Genomic DNA, 14012 nt, shown 5'->3' with positions numbered 1-14012 from the left:
TGGCACGGGAGCTTCCGTGCACTATTCAAAGGAATGGGAGGGAGGGGGGAAGATTCCTTTTCATCAAACGAGACCTCCCAGACTTGGCACAACCAGTCTGCATCAAAATGCCTATATTAGCTTAGGAGCCCAAAGCCTGTAAGAAATTTCTCCTGTGCTAGCCCTATTAATACAAACAGGAGCTGTGGAAGGGACTGTCTTGTCCAGTGATCACTCAAGAGCACCAGAGCGTTAGCCACTATTTTTCCTACTTCTTCAGTCTTGGGGATGAAATCCAAAGGGTCTCGAAAGGAACCTGGAATTAGGGTATCTCTTCACCAACTGACTGACGAGCAAAATGTTGAAATTATCCTGGGCAAATATTTCAAAGCTACGTGTCCTTAGATTGGCCGTAAACACCAATGTCCTTATGTCCCTGGTCCTGGAAACCTCTTCCAGTGACCAAGACCAAACCAACCTCTTTCTTAGAACCTGTAAGCAAATAATGGCTGAATCCACACACCCGCGGAGCATCCCGGCGTTGTGCTAAATGTTCGCTAAACACCCGGATTCAGAAATTGCTCTAGAAAGACGCTACACTTCTGGGTGTTTAGCAGACATTTAGCACAACACCGGGACAGTCTGCGGGTGTGTGGATTCAGCCAATATGTCCTCATCAAATCAGTGAGTCAATCCCAGCTTCCCACCACTTCCTTGGAGTAAGAGCAACTTCAGAAGAGCCAGAAGGCATCACCTTTGCATCTATGGAGAAGGCCCATTTGGAAGCATCTGTCTCCTTTGTAGGGGATGTTTGCTTTGGAACCACCTTCCATTTCATGATTGTACGGCAGCCATCTGTACGGCAGCCATTTTGTGGTGGCATTCACTTCCCTTTCTTAAAAATGTTAGAAGTGCAGACTTAACAAGGTTGGGGACCACAGAACTAGCAGGTTCATCCCAGGGGTGAAATGCTAACTATGGTCTACTCGGCTCTTATCTCACTGTTGTAGCCTCTACTCTACACTAACTTTGAACACCAACCCAATACAACTTCCAAGAGAAACATAAGAAGATAAAATGAAAAGAGCCAAGCTACTTAAGTCCACTGGGACCTGCTCGTATCCAGTACCAAAATGGGACAAGATCTCCTTGGAGGAGAAAAGCATCCAACAGATGCTACATATGAGACTAGTATCCGAGTGTCTATATCCAAAGGCATCTTTAAGACTAACCAACTTTATTGTAGCATAAGCTTTCGAGAGCCAAATCTGATGAAGAGAGCAGTGGCTCTCGAAAGCTTATGCTACAATAAAGTTGGTTAGTCTTAAAGGTGCTACTGGACTCTTTACTATTTTGCTACTACAGACTAACACGGCCGACTCCTCTGGATCCATTTCCAATGGGAAACTCCAAGACTGTCATCTAGCTTGAAGATGCATGGTGGAATGAGGAAACAGATGTACCACCTCCAGTCTGACAACTCTACATCATCGTCCAGTAGCTCAAAACCAGAGATGGAAATTAGCTTGTGCCAAAGCAAGCACTAGAAATGACGTTTCCTTGATAGCATAAAGCCATCCAGTTTCGAAGCCTATTTAGCAGGGCTGAGCTTTAGACACTCTCTACACAGGACATCTTACATGGGGATGCTCAAGCAACTGACGTTCTGTGTGGTCTTATATTCAAATGTACTCTGCCTCTCTATCGGTGAATGTGTACCCACACTGGGAGAACAAGTGTAAAATCTTTCACTTGATCCTACTCGGGTAAGATGTCTTGTGTGGAGAGACTCTTAGTCTAAAACCTGTTAGGATCAGGGCAACCAGTTCCAATAGGTTTCAAAACTGCCCTGATATTCAACCCTCTTGCCAAATTCACCCGCATGACCAGACTGTTCCCTTGCTCATCAACATTCCGGCTACAAAGCCTCACCTCAACTTTTGGTGGCCCTTGCTGGCTGAGGTGGATAGCAGATGACCTCACCTGGTTAATGGGGAACGAGGCACCAAGCAAGGATCCACCTGCTTCGGTACCATGTTTCCCACAGCAGACGGCCAGAAGGTTCTGCAAGGAAACTGGGTGTGAAGATAGCAGCCCTTCCAGTTATTTGTCCCCCAGTCTTCCGAGATAAACTGCCTCTGAACATGGAGGTTCCAGGTCGAATAATCCCCTTTTAAACACAGCTAAAGAAACAGCCAATTCATTTTATAAATTAATTATGCACGGTTAGAAGCAGATTTCTCAGTTAAAGTTGTTTTTATAGTTTGCAGGTAGCCTGGGGACTGCTTTATAGATGCCATTTTAGCCTTCTAAATGTCATTTTAAGTTGCATTTATGTCCCTGGCACGTTTTTAATGGCTTGTAGATCCAGGTTGTTGTTTTTTTAATGATTTTATTGCATTCTTTTGGCTTTGCGGTCTCAAGCAGGTCTCTGGAGAGGCAGCACTGAAATTTTCAAAACGAATAAATCAGTTTTTGTGGTCTGTCCCAAGACCACGGCCTGTCAATTTTGAGCAACCTGAGAAGCAGTGTTTGGCGAGGAGACAAAACTGATCCATGAATCGTTTCATTCGAGAAGTGCCACTTGGCCCAGCATTCTGCCCCTCCTGGTGGTGCCCCCTCCTGCTGCCACCGCTGGTCGTAACAAGCAAGTGAGAAATACGTTGACGAGAGAGAGGCTGACAGCCCCCAATTGCTTACCAGATTCTTGTAGTCTATCTGCTGGCGGATGAGCTTATCTTCACTCAAGGAGTAGCGGGCTTCCCCCGTGATGGCATCGATGGGGCCCTTCTCCATCTGCTGCTTGATGGCACAGAACAGGGAGAAGAGTGGCTCGCCGGCACATTCCTGGAGGGAGGCAAAGGCAAGAGAGACATCACACAAGAGTTTCAAGGTGGCACGCTTACCCCCCCCGCCATCTTTCTGAAGCATGCTCCGCCCACTTCCTGAATGCTGTCGGTTCCCTGATGTAACTCTGGGCCAGCAAAAAAATTCAGTGTTCAGAATCTGTTCTGCAAATGAAGTTCTCTTTGCCTGGATGCCGGTTGATTCATTATCACGATATTTCTATTCTGTCTCTCCCAGTATCCTAAGACCAAAGCTTCACTCACCTGTCTTACTGGCAGCTAACTCAGGGCCAAGCTACAAGTGACGCCTGACACAGGTTGGACACTTGTCAGCTTCCCTCAAGTTTTGATGGGGAATGTAGGCGTCCTGGTCTTGCAGCTTGGCTCTCCGACTGCTGTTCAATGGACTTTTCAACTGTCACTTGTCCAACGTTCTGCCAAGCTGCCTACATTTCCCGCCAAAACTTGAGGGAAGCTGACAAGTGTCCAACCTGTGCCTTTTGTCAGTTGTAATTTGGCCCTCAGTCTCCTGATACCAAAGATTCCTTGACTTGCCTCACTGGTGGCTAATCCCTGTCTCTTGAGACCAAGTCTTCCCTAACCGGCCGCACTGGCAACTAAACCCTGACTCCAGAGACCAGGGGTGCCCTGACTTGCCTTACTGGTGGCTAACCACCATCTGAGGGGGAAATGGCAGTTTATCTGCTTTTTGCTCCAACTCCCAACTGCTCTTTCCAAGGGCCCTGACTAGTTGTTACCACCACAATGAGCATACCAGCTAGGTTTAAAGGGGAAGGTTTAAAGCTTACAGGAAACGGACAGGATTTTGACCTGTCCATCACAGACCCTCTGTGAACTTGGTGGATGAGGAGAGATTTGAACACATGTCTCCAGGTTCCCAGTCTTACCACTTAACCACCCCTCTACTGAATTTGCACGACTGAGGCACAACTGAGGCACGGCCCATCCTTCTGGCCCACTTCTCACTCCCCTGTGTTTTCACCTGGATTCTCTAATAAATCTTCTCACATCACTCTGGGAGACGATGGAAGCTCAAGTGTGGAGCTCTGCCTCGCTAGCAGTTTTCTAAAATTACACTCCAGTGTTCCTAACAAAAAACCCTACCTGGTTTCCATCTAAATCTGTTCTCTGCTTGGTGAGGGACCACAATCGCCACTTAGCACTAAGGATAGATTGAGCTCAGTGCTATTTTTGGATATCCAAAGGGTGCTTCTTTGTCCCTATATGCAACCTGAGATCCCTGCAACAGCATGGTTCTAACCATCTTTATTATTGCTATTGCTATTATTATTATTATTATCCGAAACATAATCAACAATAAGCAGAGGTCACATTTTATTATTGATTGGCCTTGCTAAGCTGATACAGGTTTCCTCCGGGGACCCAAGTATCAGCCAGGTATCGGTGTAATATATATGCTGTTCCAAGTAACGCCGTCTTTTGCAATTCTATGGGTGTTATGTCAGAAAGCCGCAGTTTTTCCATATAAGTTCCATATATGTATTTCAAACTGTGTAAATGTGAATGTTTTTATGGTTGCTAATTTATAATAACTGTTTTATATATTTTAACCTCTATGTATCTGTAATCCGCCCTGAGCCTGCTGGAAATGTGGGGAGGGTGGAATGAAAATCGAAAATAAATAAATTAATTAAAAAGTTGCAACTTTTTTGGAAATAGTTCCCAGTGCTCCGATGACAATGGGGACTACTGTTGCATTCTTCTCCCATAGTCGGGTGGTTTTTACTGCCAGATCTCTGTATTTAATCATTTTTGCTTGTTCTTTTTCTTCGACTCTGGCATCCCTCGGAATTGCAATGTCTATTATCCAAACTTCAGTTTTCCACAACTGTTATGTCTGGTGCATTGTATTCAAGGTGTTGATCAGTTCAAGGTTGTTGTTGTTGTTGTTATTATAATTAGTTTGTATTGATCTCCTAAGACTAGACAAATATTGGAGACAACATCATACTTCTGTCCCTTATTATTTTTTTTAAGTCCAGCCTGAGGAATTCTGCATAACTCAAAAGCTGACTATCAGAAGTTATTGTGGTTCCTTGGCAGCTAGGCAGCCTAGCTGGATCGTTACCAGGCCAGACCAAAAGTGATGTGCCAGCTTCAGAGTTGGTGGACAGACAATTGGTGAGGAGAAGCCGAGGGGCCCAGGGCTGGCAGCCCATCTGGATGACAGATAATAGGAGAGTGGAAGGAGAGAAGAGAGTCAGGGTGTGCCACCTTCCCTAGCAGGGTCAAAATTAGAGTGGGGCAACAGCTTGAGTATCCAGGCAGGCTGCAACGGGCAACCAGGATAAGAGGGCCCACACACCAGCGATGAAATGTGCCCTCTTCCCCGGGTAGATGGGGACTCTAGAGCCTGGAGTAACATAAACCAAAGACAAGCCTCTGCCCTTGGAGGGAACATCATTCTCACTCTCCTATGTCACAAGGCTCAGGATGGTGTAGTGGTGAGATTTCTGGACATAGGTTGCCAATGCCAACCTCCAGGTAGAACCTGGAGATCTCTCAGAATGACAACTGATCTCCAGGAAACAGAGATCAAGTTCAAAAGTGGTTCCAAAGTGGAATCAGCTGCCCAGGGAGGTGGTGAGCTCCCCTTCACTGGCAGTTTTCAAGAAGAGGCTGGATGAATACTTGTCAGAGATGCTTTAGGCTGATCCTGCACTGGGCAGGGGGTTGGACTAGATGGTCTGTATGGCCCCTTGCAACTCTATGATTCTATGATTCTGTGATCAGTTCCCCTGAGAAAAGGCTGCTCTGGAGGGTAGACTCTGTGGCATTATACCCTGCTGAGATCCTTTCTCTCCCCAATCTCCTTATTCAGGCTCCACCTCTAAATCTCCAGGAATTCCCCAACCCAGAATTGGCAACCTAGGACTCTAACTCAAGTTTAAATTCTTCACTCTGCCATGGAAGCTTGCTGAGTGACCTCCCATGCATCATACTCAGCTGAGCCTACCTCACAGGGTTTTATTGTGAGGACCAAATAGAGGATTTGAGAACGTGAGGAGACGTTAGGTGGGTAGCCCTGTTGGTTTGCCATAGAATAGCAGGATTTTCATCCAGGGACACCTTAGAGGCCAATAAGAATTTCAGAGCATGAGCTTTTGAAAATTAGAGCTCCGTTGAACATAAGAGGAGAAGAATCTTCTGAGATCTTTGGTCTCCTTGTATTTCCTCCCTCTCTCCTTCTCTTCTTTCCACCAGCAACTTGCTCAGGACCTAGGACAGGATCCTGCCTTCTTACAACCCCCATCTCTTCTACAGGAAAAGTATCAACTAGACTTTTTACCAAGGTATTGCATCCTACCTCTGAATTTTGATTGATTGATTTACTTCATTTATACCCCGCCCTTCCCACCCCCGTAGAGACTCAAAGCAGCTTACATCATTTTCCTCTCCTCCATTTTATCCACACAACATCCCTGTGAGGTATATTAGGTTGAGGCTGCATGACTGGCCCAAGGTCAGCCAGCAAGCTTCCATAGCAGAGCAAGGGATTAGAACCCAGGTCTTCCAGATCCTCTAACCACTATACCATACTGGCTCTAGTAGAGCAGCATGCCTTCTTCATGTCTGACCCACGGACCTAGTTTGAGATTCTGGGGTGGGCTAAGCCGGAAAGTCAATCAATCAATCAATCAATCAATCAATCAATCAATCAATCAATCAATCAATCAATCAATCAATCAATCAATCAATCAATCAATCAATCAATCAATCAATCAATCAATCAATCAAATGATCAGCCCCTTGTCCTGCCGCCATTCCCTTCTGCCCATCTTTTCCCTTTTACTTCTAACGTCTACTGGGTTTCTTCCTCAGCCCCAAATCACAAAGCGCCGTTTCAGTTCTGCGCTCAGCAAATCCCTGAGAAGGAGGCGCCGCCGCGTCTGAAGCCGAAGTGGGCCCTTTCCTCCCCTCCGACACCTGCCTGCCACTTAATTAGCTTATCTCCCCACAGCATATTGCTGCGGCGCGGCTGCCTATGGCCCTTATCGGCCGGCGTTTTTGGGCGAAAGGCAGGGAGACAAGAAGGCAAGTGGGGAAAATAAAATAGCCTATTATGAGAGCAAAGCTTTCAGCTCCTCACCTCCCTCTGTCCCCCCACTTTCAGCTGGAAATAGGAATCTGATAGAAGGAACCACTGGCGCGACCTTCAAGGCCCTTCAAAACTTCCTCTGCTGCAAGAGGTGCCGGATCATAGGAGGATGTCAGTTCAGCACCAGCAGTAATTGCTTCTCTATTGAGTGCTTGTCCCTCATCATTGGAGGCGCATCACAGCACCGTTGGTCATGGAATCCTGTGTGCCATGGTAGTGCTGGGTTGAGCATACTGGACTTAATGCTACAAATGGCAAAGGGCGGCATGCACGGTGGTTTGCTTTCAGTATTACTCAAACTGCAAAATCTGGAATGCAATAGGGTTTCCAGTCCCCCGCTGGGGGTGGAGGATCCCCCACTCCCACCCTCTACCCCCTGCCCTTGCTTACTTGGCCATCGGGGGGGGGATGTGGGGGAAGGCGCCTTCTGGGTTGTGCTTCCCGGCAGCGCTTTTGCATGCTGCAATGGGCTGATTCCAGCCCTAAATTGGCCCGCTGCAGAGTGCAGGAGTAGTCCAGGGCCTGTTGCGCCGCCCCTGCAGTGCTCTTGTGCTCCATAGTGGGCCAATTTCAGCCCTAAATGGGCTGAAATCAGCCCGCTGAAGAGCACAGGAGCACTCCAGGGCCTGTCGTGGCACACTGGGAGTACTCCTGCGCTCCGCAGCGGGCTGATGGAGCGAGGGAGCACTCCCAGGGGCGGCATGTGGACTGCACAATGATGCCACTTCCTGGAAGTGATGTCATTGTGTAGCCCTGGGAGCACTGAGTTGGTGAGTGCCAGGTTACCAACCTCCCACCCGGAGGGTAAGGGGACTTGGCAACCCTAAATGCGATCCTGTGTGCATCTGCTCGGGTGTAAGTCCCACTCAGCTGATTCAGAAAGCAGAACACTGGGTTGTTAATCAACTCAATTGATAGATTAATCAACATATTTATTGATGGTTGTTGTGGGTTTTCCGGGCTGTATTGCCGTGGTCTTGGCATTGTAGTTCCTGACGTTTCGCCAGCAGCTGTGGCTGGCATCTTCAGAGGTGTAGCACCAAAAGACAGAGATCTCTCAGTGTCACAGTGTGGAAAAGATGTAGGTCATTTGTATCTACTCAGGAGGGGTGGGGTTGAGCTGAGTCATCCTGTGAGAGTTTCCCAGGGTGTGGAATGCTAATGGCGGGAGGCTTCACTGTATATGGATTGGTACTTGATGTGCTAATCTTCTCTGCAGGGCTATTGTCAAGGATAGAATGTTTTGTTAGCCTGGTGTTTTTCAGAACTGGAAACCATGCTCGGTTCATTCTTAAGGTTTCTTCTTTCCTGTTGAAGTTTTGCTTGTGCTTGTGAATTTCAATGGCTTCCCTGTGCAGTCTGACAAAGTAGTTGGAAGTGTTGTCCAGTATTTTGGTGTCCTGGAATAAGATACTGTGCCCTGTTTGAGTTAGGCTATGTTCAGCCACTGCTGATTTTTCAGGTTGTCCAAGTCTGCATCTCAACAACATCCACCTGAACATACAATTCACCATGGAGAAAGAAATCGAGGGAAAACTCCCATTCCTGGATACCTGGGTCATCCGCAAAGCAAACTTTCAGTTAGGTCACAAGGTCTACAGGAAACCAACTCACACTGATCGGTACCTACACAAAAACTCCAATCACCATCCCCGACAGAAAAGAGGCATAATGAAAACATTAGTGGATCGTGCAAGACGGATATGTGAGCCGCACTTTCTCAATGAGGAAATTAATCATCTAAACCACGCACTTCAGGCAAATGGCTACTCCAGAAATGAAATCCGAAGAGCAATCAAACCCAGGATGAAGCAAACAACCAAAGAAAAACAGTCTCCCACAGGAAAAGTGTTTTTGCCATATATCAAAGGAATTACTGATCAGATGGGAAAGCTTATGAAAAAGCATAATCTTCAAGCAGTATTCAGACCCACCCGAAAAATACAACAGATGCTACGATCAGCAAAAGACAGCAGAGACCCCCTAACCTCTGCAGGAGTATACCGTATACCCTGCAGCTGTGGACAAGTTTACATCGGGACCACAAAGCGTAGCATCCAGACAAGAATAAAAGAACATGAAAGACACTGCAGACTTGGACAACCTGAAAAATCAGCAGTGGCTGAACATAGCCTAACTCAAACAGGGCACAGTATCTTATTCCAGGACACCAAAATACTGGACAACACTTCCAACTACTTTGTCAGACTGCACAGGGAAGCCATTGAAATTCACAAGCACAAGCAAAACTTCAACAGGAAAGAAGAAACCTTAAGAATGAACCGAGCATGGTTTCCAGTTCTGAAAAACACCAGGCTAACAAAACATTCTATCCTTGACAATAGCCCTGCAGAGAAGATTAGCACATCAAGTACCAATCCATATACAGTGAAGCCTCCCGCCATTAGCATTCCACACCCTGGGAAACTCTCACAGGATGACTCAGCTCAACCCCACCCCTCCTGAGTAGATACAAATGACCTACATCTTTTCCACACTGTGACACTGAGAGATCTCTGTCTTTTGGTGCTACACCTCTGAAGATGCCAGCCACAGCTGCTGGCGAAACGTCAGGAACTACAATGCCAAGACCACGGCAATACAGCCCGGAAAACCCACAACAACCATCGTTCTCCGGCCGTGAAAGCCTTCGACAATACAACATATTTATTAATTTTCATCATTTATATCCCACCTTTATGACCCACCAGGGCCACCTAGGGGGCTAAGAATGAAAACAGCATAATAAAAACACATCCCCAAACCAATTAAAAACCAGAGCTAATAATATATATAAAGAAGAAAATACAGCAAAATAAAACAAGACAGCAAGGAGGGATCATTGAGAGAATGCCAGACAAAAGAAAACCAAAAGTCTTTGCCAGCTGACGGAAGATGGCAACAGAAAGAGGCAGACCAATATCCCTTGGGAGGGAGTTTCGTAATTTTGGAGCCACAATCGAGGAGGCCCTCTCCTAGGATGCCATCTGCCTATCTTGGAAGTTAGAATCAGAGCCTCTAAAGATTGTGGGAGTGGTCAAGTAGGTTTGTATGGGACTAGCTGGTCCTTAAGATATTCTGGCCCCCAGCTGTGTAGGAGTTGAACTGGGTCCAAAAACAAACAGGAAGCCGAAGTAGACCAAGACTGGAGTGATATGGTCCCTAGTGGTTAAGTGATTGGTGAATCAGCACTCTGCTGGTCTTGGGAAGTAATTGGGTTGCAAAACAGCATTCTGCTGGTTCGAATCCCACTCCTGCCATGAGCCCAGCAGGTGGCCTTGGGTGAGCCACTCCTCTCAGCCTCAGTTCCCCAACTGTATTTTGAGGATAATGATAGTACTGACCTTGTTCATTGCTCTGAGTGGAGCACTAATCTGTCTAGAAGAGTGGTATATAAGCACAGTTATAATTATTATTATGATTTAGTAATTAATTGGTGGGGACAAATATCACTCAGCAACTCTGTCACTTCTGGATGTTGCTGGCCTTCCCTTGTAACGTGGTAAGAAGAATACCCCATGGGGCAGAAGTGGTAAGCTGCAGTACTGCAGCCCAACCTCTGTTCATGACTTGAGTTCGATCCCGGTGGAAGCCAAGTTCAAGAACCGGCTCAAGGTTGGCTCAGCCTTCCATCCTTCCGAGGTCAGTAAAATGAGTACCCAGTTTCCTGGGGGTAAAGTGTAGATGACTGGGGAGGGCAATGGCAAACCACCCCGTAACAAAAGTCTGCCAAGAAAACATCATGATGCGACGTCCCCCCCATGGGTCAGTAATGACTTGGTGCTTGCACAGGGGACTACCTTTACCTTTTAAATATTTCATAAGGTTTGGAGTTTTTTTACTGCAACGGCAACCATGGTGGGTGTCCTCTAAAAACGGGTCTTGAAAAGTACATACGTGTGTTTAAGCATTCACCCCGCCCCAATTCTGGCCATTTTTACACATCGTTAATGTTGCACAACATTGTGCAACACTCATGGGACACAAGCGTCTTTATGGTGTGATTTCTGACGACACCCCGTCATGATTCTGTTTTCGCGGCACAATGTCAGAAATTGCTCAATAAAGACACTAGCATTCTGTGAATGTTGCGCCATGTTGCACCATGTTAACAACATGTGAAAATGGCCTGTGTCTCCCATGTCCTACTAGATGGACCTGCATTCCATATCCTATCAGATGCACAGAGTTCCAGAAGCACTTTTATTTCTTCGTAATATTCATTTCCTGTTTTCCTCAGTGTGGCAAAAAAACCTTTAAACTATCCAAATTCATATTTAAAACTGTAACAGTCTTTAAGGAGAGAGACAGCACATGCACATATGTGTGTGTGATTGGTAGAATCACAGAATCATAGAGTTGGAAGGGGCCATACAGACCATCTAGTCCAACCCCCTGCCCAGTGCAGGATCAGCCTACAGCATCTCTGACAAATATTCATCCAGCCTCTTCTTGAAAACTGCCAGTGAGGGGGAGCTCACCACCTCCCTAGGCAGCTGATTCCACTTTTGAACTACTCTGACCGTGAAAAAGTTCTTCCTAATATACAGTCGGTACCTTTGTGCATGTAATTTAAGCCCATTGCTTCGCGTCCTACCCTCTGCTGCCAACTGGAACAGCTCTTTGCCCTCCTCCAAATGACAGCCTTTCAAATACTTAAAGAGAGCAATCATGTCCCCCCTCAATCTCCTCTTCTCCAAACTATACATTCCCCAGGCCCTCAGCCTTTCCTCGTAGGGCTCAGGCTCCAGACCCCTGATCATCCTCGTCGCTCTCCTCTGCACCCTCTCAGTTTTGTCCACATCCTTTTTGAAGTGGTGCAAGGCTACCACCTGAAGAGGCTGCTCTTACCTTGAGGAATTTGTAGAGCAGGAAAGTGAACCAGTTGGTGAGCATCTTTTCCGCGACAGATTCTGTCCTGGAATGGCAGCGAAGGGGAGAGAAAGGTATTCAGGCAGATCATAAGGAAAGGAAAGTCTGTTTGCTTATTAATTTACCTCCCACCTCGCCTGAATTTAAAAGCATCAGTGCTTGAATCCACGTAGGTCGTTCCTGAAGAGAATTCGCGGAGGAGAAAATTATTTCGTACCTGGATTTTGCTCAGCACGCTTAGCAACGTCAGCCACTAATAAAACCTGCATTTCAGGGTTCAGCGAGAGATCTCCCAATATCCCTAAGATTTAAATTTCATGTGATTCGGATCAGGGTTGGGTAGGGAGGGGCAGAAGGGGGTTGAACTTTTCCCCTCTCCCCATGCAGTTTTCTCTATTGAAATGACCCCCCTCCCCACTTTATACGAAAGGAGAAAAATAGGGCATTGTCTTTGGCTGGGTTTTCTACCTTTTAATAGGCTAATAGGTACGTGGGAGAAAACCTTCCGCTTCTCAACTGCATGGTCTCAATTCAAATATCCAGGGGTCATTTCGTAGAAAAAGAGCTGGAGGAACTCATTAGCATTACTCATTAGCATATGCCACCCCCACCCCTAGACATCACCGGAAGTGTGTCATTAGCATATCTGATTTGCATCTGCCACACCCCCTGACATCACCGATTCTGGCTGTTTTGGACCCAATCCTGGCCATTCCGGGCCAAAATTGGGCCCAAAATGGCAAAAAAGGGCTGAAAATGGCCGAAAAGGGGCCCAAAATGGTCAGGATCAGGACGCTGCTGAGTGGGAGAGTGATCCACCCCCCCCCCATCAGAGGTCTGATCTGGGCCATTTCGGCCCCAATCCAGGCTGAAAAGGGCCCAAAATGGCCGAGTCAGGTGGGCGGGGCCACCTGACATGTGACCTCTTTGGGGAACTGCCGGAACTGCATTCCTGCACATTCCCCCTCGAAATGAGCCCTGCAAATATCTATCTATCCAGCACTGAAGTAGATATGGAAATGGCACGTAGGACAAACTTGTGCTTATCCCTGAACTAGCCTCTTGAAAATGTCCTAAACAACTACAATTATCTGAGATGAGATGAGAGAGAGGGTGTTATCTTTAGTTCTCACAATCAGGGCACATTGCATGTTATGTTTAGGCAGAGGGGGGGGTTCAGGTCTTCCACCATCATATAAGACCTCCCACTGGCAATCTTCACTTCCTGCCACAGCTCTGTCAGCTGACGGAAGAAAAATAAACGATAAAAATCATTGTTGGCATAAAACCATAGAGCTCCTGGAGATTCCTAGAGTGGCATGATGTCACTTCTGGGGTTCCCCCTCAAATTACATAATACCATTTTGCTGATGGTGCCCACCTATGTCTCTGCTCCCCCAACTCCTGCTGGTCCTGTGGACCTCATGGGGATTTGACCCTTGGACTCCCAGACCCTTGTCTAACACCATAACCAACACACCACACTGACTCTCTCCAGAAGGCCCCTATATTGCTTCAAAGACATTTTAAAAATGCTAGAAGGATCCAATCAGAGAGATCTCAGTTTTGTATGTTTTGACCCTTAGCTTGAATCTCGATGCTTTTAATGAAATGACCTTTTCTGAGGTGCTTGTTCAGAGGATCATCAGGCCGAGCTTGGCAATATGGGTGCCAGTCCCCCACTGGGGCTGAGGGATCCCCTGTTCCCACCCTCCACCCACTGCCCCCACTTATCTGGCCGGTGGGGGCAATGCACCTCCTCGGGAGCACTCCCGGGCAGCGCAGCATGCTCCCGCACTTTGCAGTGGCCCAATTGGGGCCGATTTGGCCCAAATCAGGCTGGATTCAGACCCAAATCATGCCGAATTGGCCCAATTTGGCCCGCATCTGGCACAATTTAGAACAAATCAGGCCACTGTGGAGCACAGCAGCACTTGCGCTCTGCAGTGGCCCGATTTGGGCCGATTTTGGCCTACTCAGGTCCAATTTGGCCCCCTGGGGAATGTGGGAATGCTCCCAGGGCCGGCATGTGGCCTGAGCGATGATGTCACTTCCTGCAAGTGACATCATTATGTGGCCCCCGGAACACCACAACACAAGAGAGGTAAGTGTCAGGTCTCCCGCCTCTCGCTGGGAGGGCATGGGGACCTGGAAACCCTACTTGGCAACCAATG

The 14012-nt window shown here is 47.2% G+C and overlaps 1 protein-coding gene across 1 annotated transcript in view; it reads right to left on the bottom strand.

Annotated features, from left to right (window-relative positions):
* Positions 1-14012, bottom strand: part of PLXNA4 (plexin A4) — a 749270-nt gene that overhangs the window by 86075 nt on the left and 649183 nt on the right. Inside the window, exons 23-24 of the mRNA XM_054988198.1 lie at positions 11818-11884; positions 2680-2826 (exon numbers count right to left, since the gene is read on the bottom strand). Of these exons, the coding sequence (XP_054844173.1) occupies positions 2680-2826; positions 11818-11884 (214 nt within the window). The remainder of the gene's footprint in view (positions 1-2679; positions 2827-11817; positions 11885-14012) is intronic.

The sequence above is a fragment of the Eublepharis macularius genome, chromosome 9 (genome assembly GCF_028583425.1).
Source record: "Eublepharis macularius isolate TG4126 chromosome 9, MPM_Emac_v1.0, whole genome shotgun sequence".
NCBI lineage: Eukaryota > Metazoa > Chordata > Lepidosauria > Squamata > Eublepharidae > Eublepharis > Eublepharis macularius.
Note: the sequence above shows the minus strand (reverse complement) of the source record. Positions and strands in the feature narration are given on the sequence as shown.